The sequence below is a fragment of the Perna viridis genome, chromosome 6 (assembly GCF_037379345.1).
Source record: "Perna viridis isolate PV_CMFRI_1.1 ecotype Kerala chromosome 6, ASM3737934v1, whole genome shotgun sequence".
NCBI classification, from domain to species: domain Eukaryota; kingdom Metazoa; phylum Mollusca; class Bivalvia; order Mytilida; family Mytilidae; genus Perna; species Perna viridis.
Genome location: NC_142450.1, coordinates 9949935 through 9976541, shown reverse-complemented (window position 1 = coordinate 9976541; position 26607 = coordinate 9949935). Strand labels below are relative to the sequence as shown.

The 26607-nt window shown below is 31.5% G+C and overlaps 2 protein-coding genes across 2 annotated transcripts; one reads left to right on the top strand and one right to left on the bottom strand.

Annotated features, from left to right (window-relative positions):
- Positions 1–332: 332 nt before the first annotated feature.
- On the top strand, positions 333–2351 carry LOC148613582 (uncharacterized; the record flags this gene model as incomplete). The annotated part of the gene is made up of 1 exon (XM_088586340.1): positions 333–2351. A coding segment is annotated over one exon (1764 nt), but the record flags the coding sequence as incomplete, so codon positions are not given.
- Positions 2352–5721: 3370 nt separating this feature from the next.
- Positions 5722–26354, bottom strand: LOC148613581 (gastric triacylglycerol lipase-like). Its single transcript, XM_088587000.1, has 10 exons — positions 26203–26354; positions 20119–20317; positions 16797–16911; positions 15916–16066; positions 15236–15322; positions 13903–14058; positions 11303–11374; positions 10252–10320; positions 9285–9371; positions 5722–7626 (listed from the first exon to the last, which is right to left on the bottom strand). The coding sequence occupies exons 1-10, from the start codon at positions 26308–26310 to the stop codon at positions 7483–7485; spliced, it is 1188 nt and encodes a 395-aa protein (XP_088443126.1). The 5' UTR covers positions 26311–26354; the 3' UTR covers positions 5722–7482.
- Positions 26355–26607: the final 253 nt, after the last annotated feature.

Genomic DNA, 26607 nt, shown 5'->3' with positions numbered 1-26607 from the left:
AAAAACTAAATATTTTCCTCCACAGATGATACATTAAGCTCATGGGCAATTTTATCAATTACGTTTTTTTCAGTTTTATTTTGTAAACCTTGGCAGTTGTTGACATATGATATATAATTAGTTTATCATTGTTTTCCAACTTTTTGTTTCCAGAGATATTGGGAAACAGGAATAGCATAACATGTGCTTTATCCTGTGTTTTTTTTTATCACCAAGCCAGTCATGTAAAAATGTGTACTGCTAGTTATTGATTCAGGGAATTTATCATGGACTAACCTAAATTAATTTAACAAGGAAGGAAGTCAACTATTAAAAATATTGGTATATGACATAATCAGTATACACAGGCAGCCCAGAAAGGCGTTCTTTGTCAGTTATGTGACAGAAATCTGAAGATTACATGGCATTGTATTGACTGCAAATTACTTATTTGTACCAACTGTCACGAGAATATTCATCCTAAATTCAAAAATGCTAAATATCATAAGATAATTGATATAAAAGAAGTTGGGCGGAAGGGATATAGAGAAAGTACACGATTAGATTATCAAAGTATTCCCTGTGAAACTCATACAGAACAATTCTGCTGTTTTTACTGTGCCACCTGTGAAAATATGGTTTGTCCCAGCTGCATTACAAGAGGCCATGACACCAGACATCAACTAAATGAAATCCAAGATTTTTATGAAGAGAAATTCAACAAATTAAATGAAACTATTGGAATGTTAGAAGCTCAAGAAAAGATATTAGAGGAAGAGGAAAAGAATGTTTTAGGGATAGAAGAACAAGAAAAGAAAAAATATTCTAATCTTGTAGCAGAAATGGAAAATGAAAGAAAAAGGCATTTAATGTATGTAGAAAAGTATTTTGACAAGCTTATCGATGATGCAAAACTCAGAAAAATTACAATTGACAAATTTGTGGACAAAGAAAGAAAAAACATATCACAGATGAAAAAAAGTTTAGATGAGAACAAAATGAAATTGACGACTGTAAGAGATACTGTTGATGATACAGAGTTCTTCATGTCCATAGATACCATTTTAAAGAACAGTCAGTGTGGGTTTGTTGTAACAGTCATACCAAGGTATCCTACAATACCAGAGTTTGTTTCACAACATATACCTCTGGAAGCAGAAATTCTAGGGACACAATTAATAAAAACTGAGCCACAAGTTTTGAAGATACACATAGGGCTGAAAGTGAAGAAAGAATATACCACAGTACTAAAATGTTGTCAATACATTGCTGTGTGCTCAAATGAGTCCATCTACTTAGTTGACTCTTCACAAGATCTAAGTACTTTAGCAAAATTGTCACTTAAAAATGATAACATTGAGACAGTTTTTGTAAAACAACTTCCATTGATTACAGATATTGAATCTACTCTTCAAAACAATAGAGAGGTTGTGTTACTAGCTGACAAGACCCAATCCTTAAAACTTATACATGGATCAAAAGGCAAAACCATAGAATCAAATTACAATGTTAGGTCTCTTCTCATATTAGCAGTCCATGTCACCCTGAACAATAACATTGTTTTAGGAGCCAGAAGTCCAGGTGACATCTTCCCAGTCTCTGGAAGGAGAATCGTTATTGTAATGGACATCAAAGGGAAGCATCAGACTGAATGGGAATATAACAAAGATGGGAAAAGACTCTTCTCTGTTCCAAGGCCCTCAGCTAGTGTAACTAATGGCAATATTTTTGTAAGAGATGTTATATTTGGTAATGAAAGTGGGCAAGTCAAAGTTCTGAGTCCAATTGGTGAAGTGTTGAACACCTATACTGGACATCCAGACATTAACCAAGAACAACATCCATTCCTACCTAAAGGTATGACCAGAACACAGTCTGACAATGTGTTTGTTTGTGACATGGACTTTTTTCATTTGCTGAACTCTGATGGAGTTCCTCTTTCATACTTTAGCACAACGCTATTAGGCATCAAATGGCCACACTGCATTGCTTATAATACAATGGACATGTGCACCATGTACATAGGATGCTGGGTACCTCTAGAAAGTAATGAGAATGCCAAATTATACGTTGTAGAGTTTTCTGAGTTAAAAGAGGAGGAAAATTATACTGAATAATGAAAGTATCACTTGCTGCTTACTGTGAAAGTACTATCATTCACGGGGTACCAATTTTCGTCATTGGTAGACCAAACCACAAAATTTGGATCCCAACGAAAATGATTGTGTTTCTTCCCTAATCCATGAAAATTGGTATCCACAAATTAAAGTACTTTCACAGTGCTTCTGTAACAAGGTCGGTTGATAAAGGTAACCGGCAAGGTTCTTATTTTTATTCAGCATATATGTAACATAGTTCTGAAAAAAATAAATATGAAGAAATTAAATTTATAGACAATCATTAAGGTGATTCACATGGTATTCGATCACTTGATCACAATCACAATAAGTAATATAATAAAGAACCCAATACACACCACAATGGAATGTTCTTAAGTTCAAAAGGTCACATGTACTTTTAACTTAACAGTTATCAAAAATATGCAAAATTACTTGTAATCTAACATTCACTATAGTTCAATATTTGATTGATGTGTATATATATATAATATTGGTAAAATTGATAAAGGACAAATTAAACATCTTCCTTTAAAATAATACAATAATCAATATAGTAGCAATAAAGACAAATGACGTCAGAATTGGAATACATATTCAAGGAAAGTTATCTTAGAAATTTCCTGTACAGTTAAAGAAAATAAATACAAATAGCTAACGCTTACCATTTGTGGAATGAGCTATCTTATGCCTGAGTGAACCAGACACTCAGTTTAGTTAAAACATCTCAGCAAATCTGAAACCAATACACAATAGATCAATACTTGTTCCCACGAAATCAATAAACAACTATACAAGTATTATAATCAATATCTGTGTCATTTTGATGATATATTTATCATTCACATCGATTACTCAAGCAAATACACTATGTAAAATGAAATAGATTTACTGTACAACTACCTTGTACATTATTTGCACCGCAAATATGCACATTTCGTACTTCACAATTACAGGATCAAAAGGATCAGAAAAAACCTGAATGCGTTATAAAAATGTAGCGATAATATATAAAAAAGAAATGATCTTACATGTAACACTCATACGCTGCTCTTGTTAACATTCAAAGATCATGCAAAAAGAATTCTGCGTAGAAAGAAAGAAATGTCCCTTAATATAAGAATTTTACAATACAAAGAAAATACACATATAACATAATATATGGGTAAAATTCGACACTACTACAACAAATATGATAAAATAAAAATATTGTAGTCAATGAGGCCATAGTTATCACATTTCTGGTTTTGTGGTTTTTTTTTTTTACAAAACTCATGTGTATAAGGATAAAAAAACTTAATAACTGTTGATTTTTAAAGAAATTTCAACCTTCGTGTTCGTTTTTATTTCACCAGAGGATTATCTCCTAGCGTAAAAATTAATTTTGATATAGGCAAGGTTTGAATTTGAAAAGCAATGTGCAACATTTCACTTTATCATCAACAGTGTAAATTTAAATTCTTTCATGCAGTAATGAACCATGATTTTAGTCTTTGAAAAAAATTATTCAAAGTAACTAAACAAGTTTTGAAAAGGGAATTTTTTAATTTAGATTCGGAAAAACCAATTTGCAAAGAATGGTAAATAGAGGGTGGTCCATTCTAAAAGCAAAACCATGACAAACATCAGAAAATTGAAAATTATATTTTATGGTTCTGACTTGGATTAATTTTGACAATAAGTGTAAGTGTTTGTAAGAATCAGGCAAAATTAGAAAAATCAAAAAAAGGTATGTCAAAATCCCATCAACAATCTGACAATGTAATATCACTCAAGGATACTTTCTTTTTTTGAAAAGACCATTATTTGATCTCTGCATTACTGGCTTTGCGCAAAAAATTTTCAATACAAAATTAGAAAAATGAGGTTTTTGACAAGAGTTATTTGCCCATGAAATGTTCATTTTCAGTGCATTTCAATGAAATTGTCACTCAATGGTCAAGTATGATGTGGCAAATCTTGTCTGTTTTCCTTGATTTTAATGGTGAAAATAGTCACATTAAACTATCAAAATTGTGGGTTTTTCTGAACCATGTTGCACCCACTACAAAGACTGACACTTAAAGAAAAAAGAAAGTCATGTAGTTAGTACAAAGATATCAAATTTAAAAATAATGAAATATATAGATGTAATTCAATACTATGCAAGTCAATAATACATAAATTTAATACAGATTAAAAAATAACTTTTATTGACCTAATTCAAAACAATTGAAGTGTTAGTATCCGTCAACAATAAGGAAATAATAAGGTTCAAGTTCTTCAGGGATATAAATGATCAAACAAATGACTTTTTATTCCCTGATAAATTGAATGAATGAACTTTATGTTGGAAAAGAAAAGAATTTCAACATCTTTATCAACATGATAATCAGGGTTTTCCTAAATTTTGATATTTTTACACATTGAAAACAATAAAATCACATTGGGGCCAAAATGGCCATATTACACTAATCAATGCAGTTTTTTTTTCTAAATTTGCAGTGCATCATAATCTAGTTTAGCAAAATAAGCTCACATAACAATACCTCTTTAAATCATTTAAACAAAATGTCAGAAGAAAATACATGTATAAAGAGAATAATAAATATTATCAATGGAAAGGCACACAGGTAGTTGGCATGGGGTAAGTTTCAGCTTATATCTCATCACAATTTTACTTTTAAAGTTTTTTTTCACTAACTATGATATAATAAAACAAAGTAGATACTGACAAGACTTATATAGAACTTTCCGTAATACCACATAAACTTAGTAGGTAGGTTCAATAAGAAATCTCAGACAATTAAAATTAAAACATATCTCCTTATTAAATTTATAATACAAAACAAATAAGACTGAGAGATGTGTCAAACACTAAATGCTTTATTTTTACAAACCCACAGGACAGTAGTACACAAGCAAATATTTTTCATGTGAAATTCTTGTTAATCGAGCTTCACATGAAATTCATGTAAAATTCACATGCAATTAACATGATTTTCATGTGAAATTAGCTAACACGAATTTCATGTGAACATTTCGTGTGAAATTCACGTGAAGGCTCCATTCGCCCCAATTTCACGTGAACTCTGTCACTTAGTTTATTTGCTCACTTCAGGTGAAAATCATGTGAAATAATTTTGCCTGTGTACAGTTAATTAGCACTCCAGATAAGAATTATGTAAAATGTGATTCATGGTTGGCAAGCTGACATACTTTTATTTTTGATATTTTGGTTAAAATGTTATAGTAAACAGACATTTGTATTAGAAATGCAATTAGAAGCTGCACATTGATATGCTCCCCCTTTTGTGACTTTAGAGTATGATTACTCTGAGACAAAAATTTAAAAATAATTAAAGACATGAAAGATGGCTTAACATTTGATAATCGCTATACATTTAAATGCAAATAAGTACTTAAGTCACAGAGGTGTTTACTTATACGAATTCTGACTGCAAATTACGCTGTACAGATTGTGAATATCTCCCTAGTACCTTTGTTAAATTTTCAAAAACTTCAGGATTTTACAGATCATTTCCATAGAATACTATGAAAAATATGGATTGTCATCAAGTAGTATAAACAAGTCTGAAGTCATCAGTGTAGGCAGGTGGATGAACAGATGGGAATAACACAAAAAGTTCTTCAAAAATTGTTCAATTGGAAATGCATAAAAATATGTACATATTAAATCACAAAACATTAACAATCAGATCAAATACCAACAGCTTAAAAATCTTATTAACATGTCCACAGGCAAATATTTTCATGTGAAATTCATGTGAAATTCACATGAAATTAACATGATTTTCATGTGAAATTAGCTAAACACGAATTTCATGTGAACATTTCATGTGAATTTCACATGAAGGCTCCATTTGCCTGAATTTCATGTGAACTCTGTCACTTAGTTTATTTGCTCAATTCAGGTGAAAATCATGTGAAATAATTTTGCCTGTGTAACGACAATCCTATTTCAAAACATCCATGTATGTAAAAAGATAGAAAAATAAGTATATATAAAATGCAATAAACATCAAATATGTTTCATAATCCAAAATATATTTTTAATTATTCTCAATACTGACAGCATACAGTCATTACAACAGTTTAATTGAAAGATGAACATGATTAATACATTCAATGACATCAAAGATATCAAAAAGAATCTCTGTTCAAGGCACATGATATATGACTGATTTCTTGAGAAATTTTTAAGGTAAAAATTTAAACTGAACATATAAAACATTTAAAAAATACAAATAATTAGCTGACTAGACAATTAGAAAAATCAATCTTATTTGACAAGGCAAGATTATTCTGTATCCACTACAAGTAGTTAGATGATTACAGTGAAACCCATCTAAACCAACCCAACTTTTGTCTTTAAAATTAGTTTGGTTCAGACATGTGTTTGGTTTACCTAGGATCAAAATACATTTGAAATGATATAAAGAGACTTGAAATAATATCTGTTAAAACAGGTTACCAGATTATTCAGGGTTTACTTGAAGAATCTGTTAAAACAGGTTATCAGATTATTCAGGGTTTACTTTACAGAGGTTATCTGATTATTCAAAGTTTACTTTAGAGAGGTTATCAGATTATTCAAGGTTTACTTGAGGAATCTGTTACAGCAGGTTATCAGATTATTCAGGGTTTACTTTACAGAGGTTATCAGATTATTCAGGGTTTACTTGAAGAATCTGTTAAAACAGGTTATCAGATTATTTAGGGTTTACTTTGGACAGGTCATCAGATTATTCAGAGTTTACTTTCGACAGGTTGTCAGATTATTCAGGGTTTACTTTACAGAGGTTATCATATTATTCAGGGTTTACTTGAAGAATCTGTTAAAACAGGTTATCAGATTATTTAGGGTTTACTTTAGACAGGTTATCAGATTATTCAGAGTTTACTTTTGACAGATTGTCAGATTATTCAGGGTTTACTTTAGAGAGGTTGTCAGATTATTCAGAGTTTACTTTAGCGAGGTTGTCCAATTATTTAGAGTTTACTTAAGACAGGTTTTCAAATTATTCAGGGTTTACTTTACAGAGGTTATCAGATTATTCAGGATTTATTTTATACAGGTTATCAGATTATTCAGAGTTTACTTTTGACAGGTTGTCAGATTATTCAGGGTTTACTTAAGACAGGTTGACAGATTATTCAGGGTTAACTTTAGAGAGGTTGACAGACTATTCAGAGTTCACTTTAGACAGGTTTTCAAATTATTCAGGGTTTACTTTAGAGAGGTTATCATATTATTCAGAGTTTACTTTAAACAGGTTGACAGATTATTCAGGGTTTACTTTAGTCAGATTTCACTGTTAAGTTGTATTAGTTGATTTTGTAAACTATAATACTGGAATGTAAAGTGTTGATCTGTCAATAAACTTCAAGAATTCCTTAAGTCTTGTATTATTTTGTTATAAAGTATCTTTCTGGCATCTATACCCCAGGCAAAATCCAAATGATTCCACTTTTGTATGATAGTAGTGTTGAACTTTGTTCTGAGCTTGGACTCCAAAGTCTTCACGTCCTGTAAATAGACACATATATACCATTTACATTAACCTGCAAATTTCTGTATTGAAAGTTTATTCATTTTTAATACTTAACTGGCATTAACGAGTACGAACCAAATTTCTCTAATTTTACTTCCCAGTTCTTCTGGTAGGTGGAACCACTTGGTACAAACCAATAATGGAACATGAATCTGTGTTTCAAATGGAACAAACCATATAATGGAAAGATCAACTAAATTACCATTTTTAGATGAGTTTTATGCCCCTGGTAAAGTGTCATGGATATAATACACCAGGATACACTATGAAATAATATGTCTTAACTGGAAAATTAGAGATTTCAAGGTTTTGCTTTCAAACAGAGATTTTAACTTAACATTTGTGGGAATATTCTATTTATAATAACCAATCAAAATCATTATGATGTACTTATGATAATGTACACAGGCAAAATTATTTCACATGATTTTCACACGAATTTCACATGATTTTCACCTGAATTGAGCAAATAAACTAAGTGACAGAGTTCAAGTAAAATTCGGGAGAATGGAGTCTTCATGTGAAATTCACAAGAAATGTTCACATGAAATTCGTGTTTAGCTAATTTCACATGAAAATCATAATAATATCATGTGAATTTCACATGAATTTCATGTGAAGCTCCATTAACATGAACTTAACATGAAAAAATATTTGCCTGTGTAACCCTTGGTTTATCAAATATCCTAATAATATGACATGTTTCAAAGGTCTTTAGACCACAGCCGTGGTATAATGATGAAAAACATTATCAACATCATAGACATAAGATGTCAAAAATAAGTTTTACCCAATTTTATTGACACCATAGTAGAATTTTGCTCCACAATAAACGGCATTTTGTGCAACACAAAGGTTACCCCCCCCCCATCCCCTCCCCCACAACTGTTTGGTTCAAAATGACCAACCCATGGTAAAACAATAATAAAATGGAGTCTCTGTGAATTATTTTTTCAGGATTTTCGTCCAAACCATATCCTACAAAGTGATTAAAGGGTAAGTTCACATAAATTGATAAATTCAAAATTAATATGTGTACATGTATTGCAGTGTTCTTACTAGCTATGTGTTTCACATCTGTAACAAAGATGTAGAAAAGCTGCTCTGTAGACTAGCGCATAACAATACCATTTCTGTTTATTTAATCTACCAGTAAGTTGTAATAATTAGTTTAAAGTAGTCTATATTGCCATTGAAAATTTATTATCTGCACTAAAGTTAATCCTTCATTGTCTAAGGGTACGATTTTCTGATATTAAGGTTTGCAAAATTTCTTTCGATCATAATATTTATCATGTCACCATGTCAATGTTTAAAATATTCATTTTTCACATGCATCCGACCAAATCATTTTACTAAGGCTTGCTAGATTTCTTTACATCAAAATATTTATTTTTCACATACATCCAGTTAAATGATTTATTTTCATATATGTAAAAGGATAATGTTTGGATCAGAGTGAATTTAAACAATCAAAATATTTTTTCTCATCTTTTAGATCGAAATATTTATTAACGAAACTGTCTTAATCAAAATATCAATTTAAAATTTTTTCCAAGCCCCCCCCTCAAAATCCAATGATGGTACACCTTAAGATTGGATACTACTTAATACTACATGTACTGGTATATACCTTGGGATCAGCCAACCAATCATTTCCTCCAGAATACAGAAGTATTGGTGCCTTTATCTTACTTAAGTCATACTGTGGTGGCGTATTCTAAATAAAAAGATAGTTTAAAATCTTAATAATTTGCTGATGTCTAGAAGCTTTACATTAATGAAAGTTATTTAATGACTATTTATTTGAATACTGACAACTAAATGGCAAAAAACTTACATCAAGCAAAGGACCATTGGTATTAGGGAGTGGTTGCACAGGACATGAAAATAAAATACAGAGAAACCTGTACTAGCGACCCCCCCCCCTAAAACAACCTCCTGCCTATTATGACCTTTTTCATCCCTCCCAAGAATTGCTCATTCATGCATTGTAGTACTTATGAATACATTATAAAATGTAATAGAAAAAGAATGGAAATGGGAAAATGTAACAAAGACAACAGCATATAAAAAAAGAAGTACATTTTGTACATGTAATGAAAACAATCTATGTTTTCAATACACTGCACAATGGAATATATATATTTTTTTGAAAATCTCAAATACCTCTGTATTAAGACCTCCCTGTCTATAGTGACCTTTTCATCATTGGCCCTTGAAATGTCACTATAGACAGGTTTAACTGTATAAGTGTATAAATATTCAAATAGACAGGCAGAGTAGTAAGAATGGATATTCTTAAATAGAAATGTAAAAAATCTGAATACAGATACAGTGACTGGTTATATCATCCAAGACGTGTCTTCGTGTTTATTTAAATATAAATACTTTATTCAGCTACTCAGTATTTATGTTTTCATTTACGACTAATATATTATTTACATATTTGTGATATGAGGAAAAAAAACGACTGATATCAGTAATATTGAGTCAATAATGAGACATATTTATTACTGTGGTTCCAGTCAAATCGCAAAACACAGTATTCATTTTTAATTAATAGAAAAAAATTTTAAATCACTACATGTTGATTTTACCTGTCCATAGTGAAGTCTGTTTCCCTCTACACCATAGTCATATTTCTCATACCTCCCAGACTTTATTGCCTGTTAAATAAACAAATCTTTTCTAAACATATAGGTAATTCTAGAAATTTTAGATTATATCTGAAATGTTTTTGCTTATATTATAAAGTGCATTAAGCTTTGCCTTGGATTTTTTAAATATCAAAAAGCAATGCTATGGTATAATATGGTTACAATATGAGACTTAGTACATGCCACAGATGGCAATTACCATAGTATATTTGTACATTGAATTTTATAGCATTAAGATATTTCCAAGTTTCAATTGTAGCTGAAAATCAATTGTCATGAATGAATAAGAAACCTAAGAATCTATCCTAAGAACTGAAATTTAGGTCACGCTATAAATACTACAGTTAAAGTATAATTGTATATAGAATTTCCCATATACAAATTTGCATGATTCAGTCTGCATATATAAGTCTGTAGTTTATTACTCTATTTTAATGTAAAGAATAACAACATTACCATACCATATTAAACCCAATTCTCATATTTACATTTATAAAATGAACCCCCAAAACATGAACCCCCAAAAAACCTGAAGTTTTAAATACTGTTTCACTATTGTAGGCAAATGTATGTTTTTTAACAAAGATCCTTGTTTTTTTAGTGATTAAATGACCAAACACAATGTACCCTGAACACAATTAATTCCCAAAGTTGCACCAAAGCCCATAACTTTTGGCATATACATTTATGAATTGTTCAATTCAATGGAAACCTCACACCAGAATCACAACACTCCACATCTAGAATAGCAAATAAGATTAAACTAAACTATTTATTTACAAAATATACATTTTGGCAAATGGGGACTTATATACAACTGCAGCTAAAAATACAATGTATATAAAGTCTCTCTTAAAAGGAAGACAACTCAACTAACTATGGAGCTTGGAAATGAGAGAAAAATATGTCAATAATTACCCAAATTCTGAAGTGACATAGCCAAATATAGATGCTTGCAGCTGTAGCCCCAGTAAATATTGTGAACACCTACCTGAAGATAATGTATCATATTCTTCACTGATGTTCCTGCTGGGTTATGACTAATATAAACAGGTAGTCTGGACTGAAAATATAATCCAGAATCTTAGGCCTTTAAAACTAAACACTAATAAAACTTTGTGTGGTATCAATTTTTTACTGTTTTAATGGACTGTTCCAATTCACAATGAACCATCCTCTACTGATTTATACAAAAAAATATTATTGGCTATTTCTTAGTATGGCATTTTTAAAAGAATTATAACTAGTAACCTCTGCCTTTAATTACTGTAAATGTATTAATTTTCGTGGCATACCAATTTTTGCTATTGTTGCAATGGACTGAAAAGTGCAAAAAACAGTACTCGTGAAATTATTATTAACATTTTGTAACACTAATCATTTTCTGAACTGTAAAAATTGATACCCCCAAATATGGTCACTTGACAGATCTGTGAAAATTAGCCAGTACCATGAAGAAAAAGATTTCTCTTTCATCTATTCACTCTATACCTGACACTAAAATCAGGCTTCTAGATGGAATAGAAAGCCAGTTTAGAACACTACAGGTAAATGTAGCTGTTGAAATATTATCAAAATTAAATATCTGCAAAATAATGGTTTAACTTTAACCGTAGCAATAATATAATCCGGGTATTATTTCAAAATATTCAATGCCATGATTAAAGTTTCATGTATTACTTAAAAAAATATTTTTATTGGAAATCCTTCTAAAGGCCTCATATGTAAGTTGCCCACCATAGATATTATCACTTAGAATTTGGTTATGTTCTACTACAGAAAAAGTATGGAAAAATTTCCAACCATAATTCTTACACTATAAAAAGTAAAAAAATATTTCAAGTGAGGTAGCAAATTCAAGAATCTAAACAGAGGAAGAGTTGTTTTTAGGACTTAACAAAGGTATTTAAACAGTTTCATTGATAATCTTCAGATATGATGAATCACCCACTGCCTGGTTTTTAGGCAGAACCACACTTAAGATGTCAGCAAAGGTGTAAAACCGAGGGTATAGTCAATAGTTTTCCATTCCTAAGGTAAACTCATCAAGATCATAGAGATTACAGAAGTTTATAATCTAAAATGCTTTAAATGTTATTCAATCTTACATGGTTTAATGAAATTCATTCATCTAATTCAATGAAACTCATTCATCTAATTCAAAGAAAATCATTTACCTGATTCAAGAACACTATTCACCAGTTTCCATGAAATTATTTTACTTGATGCAGTAACACACATACACCTGATTCAACAACACTTGTACATTGATTCAATAGCACTCATACACTTGATTCCATAACACTCTTTCATCTGATTAAATGAAATTAAATGAAACTTATTCATCTGATTCAATAACACTCATTCACCTGAATAAAGGATACTCATACACCTGATTCAATACAACTCATTCACTAGATTCAATGAAATTCTTTACAAGATCCAATGACACTCTACCGATTCAATCATATTCATTCAACAGAATCAATGAAATTCTTTACTTGACTCAATGACATTCATCACGACTTAAAAACATTATACATCGTTGTTTTTCCAAAAAAGATGGTACACCTAGATACAAATATATAGTTCTTGGTAGAGATTCCTCATACTTTGTAAGAAATAATTCCAAATCATCTTCCAAATATACAGAGGAAGATGTTTACAAAATGCTGGAATTTTTAATCGACAACATATTTGAGTGGTGGACGTATTTTTCAACAAACGGTTGGCATTCTAATGGGAACAAATTGTGCTCTACAGACACTGTGAAGTCAGCCTCATATCTTGACCTACACTTAGAAATCGATGGTAAAGGAAAAATATTGACCAAACTTTACGACAAACGTAATGACTTTTCATTCAGAATTGTTAACTTTCCTTTCATCTGTGCCAACATCCCTCGGCTCCTGCGTATGGAGTGTTCATATCACAACTCATATGTTATGACAGAGCTTGCCGAAACTACGCAGACTTTTTGTATCGCACTAAAACTCTAACAAATAGGCTTCTGGAACAGGATTATGTTGCTACAAGATTGAAGTCATCACTAAAGAAGTTTTATGGTCGTCATCATGAACTCGTGGATCGTTATGGTGTATCCGTCAGCACCATGAAAACTGATGTATTCAACGGGTCATAGTTTTCCTTTCCTCGTTTATTTACCCGGACTTGACTTTTTATGAGCAACTGGGCAGGTGTTTCTAGAAAAGCAGAGGACGCTTACCCTATCGGTGCACCTGGTCCATGCTCCCAGTTTTTAGTGGAGTCCGAGTTGCTCATTTACTTTTGTTACTTTGTATGTATGATTTTAGTTACTTTTTGTTCTTTGTTGTGTATGTCTGTTTTCCATGTCTGGTCTTTGGATTACATTCTTTTGATTGCCGCTATAACCTTGGTTCCCTTGATTACTCATTCACTGGATTCAATAAATCTTCTTCAACTGATTCAATAAATCTTCTTCGACTGATTCAATGACACTCATTCAACTAATTCAATGAAACTGATTCTATGAAACTCATTCCACTAATTTTATGACACTTTACCTAATTCAATGAATCTTATTTGCCTAATTCAATTAAGTTTTTTTACCTGATTTAGATTACTTTTGTCATAACCACTGATAATAAACAAGGTGTTGGTACAGAAAGGTAGTGTCAATTTGTCTTCACAGGCTGTCACAGCTAATAGTTTAAAGAACCAGTTCGATGGTAGGAAATCTCTCTTCCCAAAAATATCATAGTAAATCTGGAAAAGAACTTTACTTAAATAAGAACAGATAAGGCATAATTCAATCTTAGATCACATGTACAAGTGCAACATATACACTACCATCAAACAAAACTCAAATTTCTCCACTCTTCACAATGGAGTTACTCATGTCCTCCCCTGTGACGCCACTGTGACTCCACCAAGAAAAAACTGGGATGAAACTGCTCCATTTCAATAGTTTTCCATATTTTTCCTGTCCTTTACAGAAATGTTATTAAACTGTTAAAATCATTAAATATATCTTAGTATAATGACAGGAGAAGTTAATTACAGATAGTTTTTTGAAATGTTGATGCCCCTGTGGAGAGTGGAGAATTTAAAATTTGTGTTGACAGTAGTGTAGCTACATTGGATTTGGTGCAGTCAGATGAATATGGTTTACCAATGTTATTGAAATGACTTTTCTCAATAATTTTTCACGAAGTCTTTTTGCCAGATCACATCAGCCTATGTAATTGATACTGATCTAAATTGATTAAACAATTCCTTCAGTTAGGCAACAGTTTGCTTTTCATGTCTTTAAAATGCACTAGAATTTACATAAAGGTCTCCAGAAAAAGTAGTAAAACCAGAGATACAAGATGCCTGGTATATACAGGGCATAACAGGTTTAACCATATCTACAATGTATTACGTAGATATCTTTTCATTCTATAAACTCAACACTGTATAATTCCTTTTATGCACCCAAATTTTATTAAAGCTTGACTTACCCATTCTGGCCAATCTGTCAGTATTGTATTAAAGCTTGACTTACCCATTCTGGCCAATCTGTCAGTACTGTATTAAAGCTTGACTTACCCATTCTGGCCAATCCGTCAGTACTGTATTAAAGCTTGACTTACCCATTCTGGCCAGTCTGTCAGTACTGTATTAAAGCTTGACTTACCCATTCTGGCCAGTCTGTCAGTACTGTATTAAAGCTTGACTTACCCATTCTGGCCAGTCTGTCAGTACTGTATTAAAGCTTGACTTACCCATTCTGGCCAATCCGTCAGTACTGTATTAAAGCTTGACTTACCCATTCTGGCCAATCCGTCAGTACTGTATTAAAGCTTGACTTACCCATTCTGGCCAGTCCGTCAGTACTGTATTAAAGCTTGACTTACCCATTCTGGCCAGTCTGTCAGTACTGTATTAAAGCTTGACTTACCCATTCTGGCCAATCTTTCAGTATTTTCAAGGGTGTTTCTGTATGTCCTATATAAGCTACAGGTGCTAATGCTATAAATAGTTTCACCTAAAATAATCACTTAAACATTCTACTTGTTGTTATATCACTGTTTACTCCTCCAAAGTAATACTTTAACTTTATCCAATTAATATATCAACCCAAAATTAATTAAAAATACATTGTGCAAAATCACAAAAAATAAGCCATACTTCTAATGGACTTTATAATAATTAATGATGTTGGATCATCTCCCCATGCATGCATTAGACAATAACTTTTAATGCACATCTACATCTCATGCCTTATTTTTCATAAACTTCATGAAAACCTATTGACAGGTTTAACAATTTTATCAAAGTCCATTTAGTGGTTATTGGTATTAACAAGTTGCATTTACAAGGTTTAATATGCAAGACCCTTACATTTGATTTATCTCCCTTTGCAGGCATTTTGAAAATATAACTATATTCCTTTATGCACATCTACATAATTATAGAAAAAAAAGTTTCTCCATTTTTTTGGCTTTTTATACCATATTTCCAGTTTGATATGGAAGTATTGTTTTACTTAAATAAATACAACCACAAATGACCATATTAATGCTTTAATATAAACACTTCCTTTGTTCCTGTCTAATAAAGGTTTCAGAAAAAAATCACCTTTTTGTTGAGTGCCTGATTCTGTGATAGAGCAGAAAATGCAATGAGTGTACCCTGAGAATGTCCAATGTAATTAATCTGATCCTGTCCTGTTCGTAGTAGTATAAAGTCTATCACTGAGGGCAGGTCATACTGTGCCATCTCATCAAAACTGTAATCATAAGTACCAGTATTTCAAAAATCAGGTAGTGTATAAACAAAAATATTTTCAACTCTCTGTCAAGTATTTGACACTGTCATCATATCTAAGAATATGCTGCCATATATTGAAAATAATCTACATGTATAATGATTTATTTCTCAGAAAAGAATTAATCATGAAGTAATTTAATTTTAATAAAAAAAAAGCAAATGTGGTGGTGTTCGTGACATGATGGTATGTTCAACTTATGGTGTTGTGTTTGACCTTTAGTAGTATTACAGACTAATGATGGCATGTGTGACTTATGGTGTTTCTGACTTATGATGGTATGTTCGACTTATGGTGTTGTGTTTCACCTTTAGTGGTGTTACAGACTAATGATGGCATGTGTGACTTACGGTGTTTCTGACTTATGATGGTATGTTCGACTTATGGTGTTGTGTTTCACCTTTAGTGGTATTACAGACTAATGATGGCATGTGTGACTTACGGTGTTTCTGACTTATGATGGTATGTGTGACTTATGGTGGTGTGTGTGACCAACATTGTATGGTGGTATTTGTGAATTATTATGGTGTGTGACCAGTGGTGGTGTTTGGGACTTATGGTTGTATTTGTGACCTATGAGTAGCTGTTATGTGCAAGTGTGTGACTTGAGGTGGAGTTCGTGAAATATGAAGATGTTTGTGACTTATGATGGTATGTATGACTAATGATGGTATTTGTGACTTATCCATACCTCCAGTTCCAAAACTGTACTTGATCAGGAGACAGGGTTTTATGTTTACAGGAATAGGTATTTCCTCTGGAATTACCTAACCACACATCATAACCCGCATCAGCCAACACGAAACCTTGAATAGAGAATATCAACAAACAAGAATTCTATCACAAATTGACTTCATCATAAAAGATGTTAATACCAACTGTTTGTGCTTACGTTTCTCCACAGTTTTTTTTTCTAATTATGTAATTTTTAATACAGTAAATAATGAGATTGTAAAATGTTCTTAAATGTTTCAGTAAATATGAGTGTTTGATAAGTGGATATATCATTTTATCTTTATGGTGTATGTTGAGGTACATTATTCCAAGGAGAGAACTGGATATATTATTGAGTGAATTTTATTGTGCGTTTGTTTGTTGTATCAGTTCATTTTTTACCTTACATTAAGAAAGGTAGACCTAGGGTAAGGGACATAACTCTTGAAATCAGTGAAATGCTTGTATCATATTCAATTTCACGAAACCCTATCAAGTTTTCATTTGAAACAGAATGATATCAGTCTAAGTTACCTTGATGCTTACATGACATTGATGTAAAATGCTGTATACAAATGTTCCAATGATTTGTAAGAGTTATGTCCCTTACTTTAGGTCTACCTCCTTAAAGTGGAATGTTTAAGGTTCTATAGAACTATTTAACTTCATTGCAAATTTCATGGCCCTGTCCAGAGTCATGACATGTTTGTCATTAATGTTTCTTTATGTAATTATTTTTATAGTTTTATCTTGGAGAAGTGTTATTATTCTGATACTGTGGATTTCATTAAATTTGTTGTCGGGACCTTTCAAAGACTACTTAAAGGTGTGTTTACACTTATTGAAGACCTTTTGGTGTTCTCTGAAAGTAAATGTATTTGTAAACATGTTACAGAAACACATTGTTAAAATACATGTACATATATTATAGAACTTATCATTTCAGCATTTTATCATTTATAAAAAAAGACATTTTATAAGTTTATCAACCTTTTTTGTACCCAACTTGAAAAGTGAGGGGTATAAAGTGATGGTACTCATTCGTCATTCTGCCCATAACAAATATTTCTGGAACAGATTTCTTGGCTTTGACTTGAGGGAATGATTAGAGATTTGGTATTTGGCTTTTACAGGGCTTTCATTATCTTTTCAATGAACAGGTTTAATAGAAAAAAAAGTACTGTCTACACCTTCAAAATATATCAAAGGGGGAATGGGGCCCATTGTGATTTTGAACCGTCCATTTCCACTTTTTGAACTATCTACATTTTGACAGTAGCCGGTTCTTAATTAAACCTCTGCTTATGCATGATGACTTATACTGTGTTTCCCCATTGCTGCTTTCTAAGTCGTCTACTTCCTCTTTTCTGAGTGACTTAGAATTTTTTTCATGTATGGTATTGGGAGATTTCTCAGTACCCACTGGAAGCGTAATCAAGGGAACCAAGGTTATAGCGGTAATCAAAAGAATGTAATCCAGGGACAAAGACCAGACATGGAAAACAACAAAGAACATAAAGTAACTAAAATCATACATACAAAGTAACAAAAGTAAATGAGCCACTCGGACTCCACTAAAAACTGGGAGCATGGACCAGGTGCACCGGTAGGGTAAGCATCCTCCGCTTTTCTAGAAACACCCGCCGAGTTGCTCATAAAAAGTCAAGTCCGGGGTAGACAAACGAGGAAAGGAAAACTATGACCCGTTAAATAAATCAGTTTTCATGGTGTTGATGGATATACCATAACAATCCATGAGTTCATGATGACGACCATAAAACTTCTGTAGTGATGACTTCAATCTTGTAGCAACATAACACTGTTCCAGAAGCCTATTTGTTAGAGTTCTAGTGTGATACAAAAAGTCTGCGTAGTTTCGGCAAGCTCTGGCATAATGTATGAGTTGTGATATGAACACTCCATACGCAGGAGCCAAAGGGATGTTGCCACAGATGAAAGGAAAGTTGACAATTCTGAATGAAAAGTCATCACGTTTGTCGTAAAGTTTGGTCAATAGTTTTCCTTTACCATCGATTTCTAAGTGTAGGTCAAGATATGAGGCTGACTTCACAGTGTCTGTAGTATCCTTTATCTCAAGTTCTTTTGGGTAGATGCGATGTATCAAATCCCCGAAATTAGGATTGTTTAAAGATAACACGTCATCTATATAACGAAAACTGAGATTGAAGGATCTAGCTAAACAATATTCTTTCTTTCTGATCAGATCAGCTATAAAGTCAGCCTCATAAGAGTGAAGGAATAGGTCAGCTAATAAAGGGGCACAATTTGTTCCCATTGGAATGCCGACCGTTTGTTGAAAAACATGTCCACCACACTGGACAAATATGTTGTCGATTGAAAATTCCAGCATTTTGTAAACATCTTGCTCTGTATATTTGGAAAATGATTTGGAATTATTTCTTACAAAGTATGAAGAATCTCTACCAAGAACTATATATTTGTATCTAGGTGTACCATCTTTTTGGGAAAAACAACGATGTATAATGTTTTTAAGTCGTGATGAATGTCATTGAGTCAAGTAAAGAATTTCATTGATTCTGTTGAATGAATATGATTGAATCGGTAGAGTGTCATTGGATCTTGTAAAGAATTTCATTGAATCTAGTGAATGAGTGGTATTTTAACTGAGTATGGGGAATAGAAGTATACAGTGTTGAAAAATCATAGGTATTAATGCTATTATATTCAGATAATAGTCTTGAACTGATTGTCTCCAAAAGATCTTTCGAATTTTTCAGGATCCACATTGAATTAATACCACTACGGGAGTAACAAGTGTTGTGGTAGGACTGTAGACCCTCTTTGACAGTTGTGAGTATAGAAGTTAAAAGTTTTGAAAGAGGTTTGGTGGTAAATTTTGCAGATCCAGCTATGAAACGTTGTTTGTATGGATTCTTGTGAAGTTTAAGTATCCGGGACATAGACGGTAAATCACAATCATCGTCCTTGGTAGAGAGACCAAAAGAGGATGCAATGAATAGATGTTAAAAATCAGTATTTTATTTAACCCACAAATCTCTTTTTTTCGGTTCTGTATCTACCCTACAATTAATTTTAATTTAAGATTTCTGTGTATATGTAATATTTGGTAGAACAGGGGTACAGATTTAATGAGTACTGCACATTTTTTCTAGTTTCAAATAAACCATTATCAGTTTTACCAATGTGTTTTCACTGGTTGAAAATGCAATGTACTATCTGCCCTTTAAGAAACTATAATATGCAGCAGCATTCATTAAGAATGAAGTTTATATTGGTACATGACCACTTAATATTACCAAGGCTGTCCTGTACAATGTTTGTCACCCACAAAGTTGAATCACATAATAACCCATGCTGAAGGAAGACAACAGGTCTTTGACCTATACCATGACCTTTAACCCCATAAGGAATTCTCTGTACTCCTAGAATGTAGCCATCTGCAGTGGATACCTCATATTCTTCACATGGATATCCCTTACTTGTAACAAGCTCAGTCTGAAAAATGGATGTTGTAGAATTATCATACTCTAAGACATAATTTATAATGACTTTAAACAACAAACATCCCGGTTTGCCCACTTTTAATTAATGGTTTAAATAAACATAGTGGGTTGCGTTGTTTTAAAAATTAAAGTTTTAACGTTTCTGAAATGTAGGTATAATTTTTACCAGTAAAATCTGATAAAAAATATTATGTTCAACTTTTAAACTAAGAGGAATATGCATCTCCCTAGATAGAGGTTACAAATACATGTACAAATAGTACACAAAATGCATTATATGTAAATAAGAGCTTTATAAACAATAATGAAAGAAAAAATACAAATATTAATAAATAAATAATAGGAAAATGTGATAATAACAAATATGCATTATATTTGCACTATCTTAAGTATTAAGAGAAAAAATAAAATGTATGGTACAACGTCTTGCTGACGACATTTATTTCTCAGTATTCAATTTAATTCGGCTGTTGGGCGTATGACGTGTATAACACAAGATTAAACCAAAATCATCAACACCTGAGTTAAGGAACGAAAGTCACACAAAAAAGTGACGTATATAAAGTCACAGAAAAAAAATCGTGGGAAATAAAGTCACAGTTTATATATAGTGGAGTTTTTTGTGAAAATATCAATTGTAAATTTTAAAACTTTGTACTTCATCATACCTTTTATATCATTTTATATTGAAATTAAATAATTTTATAGTATGTTTGCATATTAATGTCTGATAAGTTTAATTTTTAAATAAAAAAAAATTCCAATTGTCATAGAAGCCATTTAGTTTCTTGCTTATTATTTGTACTTATAAAGTGGCCACATCTACCAGAACATTTGGAAGACAAGTGAAAAGATGAAATAAAAACATTTTCTTCAGTATAGACTGTCTGGTAGTATTTTGTAAAATTCAAACAAAATAAATATTATATTCAGATATGCACTTCTTTCCATTTTTCCACATTTTTATACATTAAAAGAAGCAACCAACTATTGCTTCAAATATATATAGATACATACATGTACATGCATGACACCTATTTTGAAACAGACTATACAAATTCATTGTCAGTGAACCCTTTGTCTTTTTTGACGATTTTATCAAAGTACACAATGCACAATGCAATATGCAGTCTTCTATTGCTTGGACAATGAAAGAAATAAGCCAACCAATCAGACCAGAATTTCAATTTGAACAAACTATGTACCGTAAACATATTAATTCGCTCACCTGCTGAATTTTGCCTTTCAAAGGCAATAAATTTAACTAGAAGTTGTCCAACAATTTTGACTCAAGAAGTCTTTGGTAGGACTTATCATAAGATATTTTCAACAACTGAAAGTTTCTTTTAATCTATCATAGATTTCAAGATAACTGAAAAAGAAGGAGTCATCTGACAACTTTTATCCCTGAAGACTTTTGTAGTCCTAATAAAATGGATCATTTCAGCTATTGAAAGAATTGGCTAAACCTAACAGTTTTGGAGATATATGCGAAAAACAACTGTCTGATCCCTATGTTCTATTTTTAGTAACAGCTGCCATGTTTTTTGACGGATCAGAGAAGATTTTTGATAGAAATAACATTAAAAATAGCAAAAATCATTGAAAAAGGGCAATAACTCCAACATTAATCAACAGTTTAAAACCAAAATTTTAACAGCGATAGATCTCATCATGCTAAACAGTTTAAGAGATATAGGTGAAAAACTACTGTCTGACCCCTATGTTCTATTTTCAGTAACAGCGGCCATGTTTTTCAACAAATCAAAAATCCCCACGTCAGTTCTATGCAGGATACCCCAAGAAACATTCACACCAAGTTTGGTTTCATTGGTCAAGTAGTGTCAAAAGAGAAGATTTTTGAAAGATATAACATTAAAAATGGCAAAAATTGTTGAAAAAGGGCAATAACTCCAACATGGCTTCACAGATTAAAACCAAAATTTGACCACAGATGGATCTCATCATGCTATACACTTTTATCCAATCAAAATTTAGCTAAACCTAACGGTTTAGAAGATATATGTGAAATACTACTGTCTGACCCCTATGTTCTATTTTTAGTAACGATGGCCATGTTTTTCAACGAATCAAAAATCCCCACATTAGTTCTATGCAGGATACCCCAAGGAACATTTATACCAAGTTTGGTTCTAATTTGTCATGTAGTTTCAGAGGAGAAGAGTTTTGTATAATTGTTAACGACGACAACAACAACGAACGCCAAGTGATGGCTAAAAATGGTAAGCGTTATATATTGTTAAAAATCAATGTGATGATACTGTTTTTCACGATGCAAAAATTCAAAATAGTGAAGATTAATGCTTTGCAAAAATTAGTACATCTACAGTATTTTATTTGTTAAGAGGGTGTCCATGCAAATACCAAGCAGTTGGTTGCACATGCACCCTTTCTCAAAGAAGAATGTTAGTTTTTGATTGACTGAAATGATTAAAAAGAATTAAAATACATAGAAATTATTGAGATTTATTGAGAAGGGAGATAAATCTTTCATTTTGTGCAAAATTTGGTTGTTTCTAAGGGATCTTTAAAATAAATTTCTGAGCCATCTTTGTATTATTGGACATACATACGATATAAACATTACACTGGAACAAAAAATTCTTTAGGATAAAATTTACCACGTACCATCCATATCATAGGAACTGCCTGGTTTCCAAATTAACAGTTTCTTAATAGAAAAATGATCTGACAAAGTACATTAGAAGAAAATGTAACATAACAGGTGTCACTTATATTTTAAAAACATTTTTCAAGTCAATGGACCACAATAAATCAAAGTGCTGATAGCACTGGCGGTTTTTGATTCTTGTGAAAATTGTAGCATGAAAAAAATTTCAAAGATTATATATGATGTTGAATAAAATTGTAATTATACATTGCATTTAAAATACTATTAAAACTGTCCTTTTAAATATGTACATGTATAAACTGAAAGTCAATCTATACACCTGATTCAACTTCACACACATTTTCAAATTTTGTTCCATTTCACCTTTTTTCCCCAATTTTAAATCTATTCAAAAATTAATGTGCATTTACATTCAAAAGCTATATTAACAGAGTATTTCATCCTACATAACAAATATACTTAAATAAAACCAATATCAGTTTAAGAAAATAATTTCCTTAACACAAGATTTTCAAAATCTTGACACTTTTATCACTTAGAATTTTCTTGCCAATTTCACTTAGTTAAAATCACTGCTCTTCACTTCCTGTCTATAAATGGTAGAATATCAATGATAGGATGGATAATTTGACTTATAAGTGTTTTAAAATGAAAATATTAAACACATTTTATCCTTCCAGACACATAACTGCAAGAAATAAATTCCCTAAATGTAAATCATTATTAAATATCTTTCAAGGCCAAAAAGGAGTCCCCAAAATCTTGAGTTGATATGAAGACTAGATCTTAATTTCATTAGAATAATTAAAAGAATATTATTGAGCAGATAAATTGCAAGAAACATATTTACCTGTCATAAAAGAGGTAGTGAAGGACATAAAAGGAATTATATTTGGACTATATTTTTGTGTAGAGTTCAAAATGGTAGGGAAGTTACATTGATAAACTGGTGACATAAGGCATTCTGATCCTGAAGGATCAAAAACCCAAAAAAACACTAACAAACAGCAGACTTGAACAGAGGAATGAACCTTGAATGTACACTTGAATTCAAAATATCAAACAAACCTTGGCAAAATTTTTTTAATGAAATTCACTACATGTACATGTAAGTCCAAGGCACTTATTTTTGTCAAAAGTCATTGAGCCAGAACCGAACTTTAGCATTATACCAAAAACAATATCATTATCTGTAAAAGCTCATAAAGAAAGGCCAGCAACATGTTCTATGAAATTTGGCAGGTCTTTAATTTAGTCAAAAGAACATTGAAGAAAACAACTTAAACCCATTGAAATGCATGTCACGATTGCCTTGAACATCTTTTAGTATTTTCAAAATAAACTGGATTAATGTTACATTATGTAACATATTGATAGACAGATCAAAGGACTGGCCATGAGTGCAAACCCCTTTAACAAAGCTGATAGGGGAAAATGAATTATATCTTATTTTGACTGGTAAAAAGTGGTTAATGTATCAATAATCAATGGGAAGAAGGCAATTGACACTAAAACTTCATTCTTCCTTAATTTTAACTTTTCATATAGGTTATAATATTATATCTGTCAAATGCAGGAAATATCTTGTTATGAAACAATAAAAGTTCACAGTGCAATGTACATTTACACTTTACCATACTTTGTCAAATTTTCAAAGTCCAAGAAGACAAAGGCAAAAACAAAAACAGAAAGTTTTGAAAGTACAATGTATGCAAATTGATTCCAAATTACATATCTACTGTAGGGGTATTCCAAATAATTACACTGTCATAGAGTTAGTGATAGTCTAGATTAAAATGATGTTTGCTGACAAACTTTCTTTTTAAATCTGATATTTATGCTGCAGAGAGGTGACCAAGCAAAATAAAAATAAACCTCAAAGACAGCATATAATTATTGGGACGAAGTTGGCTAAGCATAAATATAAGATTGAAAAAAGTCCTCAGCAAATGTTGTGATTAATTGGACTACATATAAGTATTAAACTTTATTCATCTTGGGCTTTACCTTTTTAGTACTAGTTCATATAAAATTCAGACACTGCTTATAGTATTGATGATTCATGGTGTAGAACAACCCACCAAACAAACAATGCTTTTTCTATCTACATATGCCTTCTGTTTATGTAACAATAGACCTTTCTGCATTTAAATCTGCATTTTTGAGAAAACCATACATTCATCAAATTCAAGAACAAAAACTCTTGCAAAGTGCCAATTTCAAACACAATTTATATGATTGCAAAAAACTGAATAACTGTGAAACTAAGACTGGTTACAAAAATCATTTAAATGTGTGTGGTCTGTTACTGTTTCCAAAATAAAAAGTAAAAACGAATTTGGTGGGTTTTTGTTATGCATGAATGACCTTCTGTCCGATTATTATAAAGACTGCTACTTAATCTCTACTGCATGGACAGCCAGAAGATTTCACCATTTTCAAGACAGAAACAATTCTTGCCAATTTTATTCCTCAATGAAAATCTCCGTAATGATTAAGCTCATTTTTAGAGCAAAATATCAGCAATCTGTTAGAGATTTTCAAATCGATATACAAAATTATAAAAATATTGATGACTCCAATGGCTAAAATAATCATACAATGTTCGTACACAAGTAACACAACACATGTATATATTTTATAACTAACCACAAAATAAAGTACACAAACATTGTAGAATCTACACATATATATAAAGTTGTTAATAAAATAATTAAAAAATATAACAACTTATAATCACTCCAGGTATGTCAAACAATTCAGTAGGTACAATACTCCTATATACAAGTATTGTTGACAAATTCAATACTCATATACAAGTATTGTTGTCCCCAAGTTCAACTGATTCATCGTTCTGTCTTAAATTTTGGGCAAGGATTTTTAGGTGGAGTTTAAAAGATTTTTTTAATTATCTTAAAAAATGAAAAAGTTATGATGATTTAAAGTTGATGCTCCATGACACTCAATGGATTTTTTTTGCCAACCAAAAAACAAATCACAGGTATGTGATGACATCAAGAAGAACTCTCCTATAGTAAATTTCATGCTAAAACATGAAAATCATGAATCTTTTTTGGGTTAAATTTACATTTGTCAATATTGTAAAGGCAAAAATCTTCTCATGCATTTTATTTTAGCGCTTATATAGCTATAAGCCCACATGACGTTTGTTATAAACCTACATTGGCTATATAGCGCTACAATCTATAAAATTAAAATCTTACGATATTTCTAAAAACATCTGGATCTATTCCAAGAACACAAAATGTATGCTGATGGATGATGACAACAAAAACTGAAAATAATTTGGCAAGAAACACGACTGCTTTCATTTTCACTTCTCTGCAAACAAAACAACCAAACAAATGCAGACTACACAAGGGAGGTAATAATTTATTTCCCTAAAACATGGTGCGAATTTCGATCTCGATACGAAAAAAAAAACATGAGCAACTTAGAAGTGTTTCATCTAAATGTTGGTTTTGGAAAAAAAGACTGAAAAAAGTCAGGATTCTAAAGTGGTTTGGCAGCTTGTTCCATATCTTGGCCACAGTATACCTGAATGATTTTATGCCATAAGTGGTTGTTCTTACTGATAGAACTGCTGAAAAAAATTCCTGCATCTAAAA

Coding starts and splice junctions, on each gene's coding strand:
- LOC148613581 (XM_088587000.1), bottom strand. CDS start 26,310: ATGAAAGCAGTCGTGTTTCTTGCCAAATTATTTTCAGTTTTTGTTGTC. Junction 14,059..15,235: donor TGAAAGATTGGCCAGAATGG/GTAAGTCAAGCT, acceptor GTTCTTTTCCAG/ATTTACTATGATATTTTTGG. Junction 10,321..11,302: donor ATATGATACATTATCTTCAG/GTAGGTGTTCAC, acceptor TTTATTTAACAG/GCAATAAAGTCTGGGAGGTA.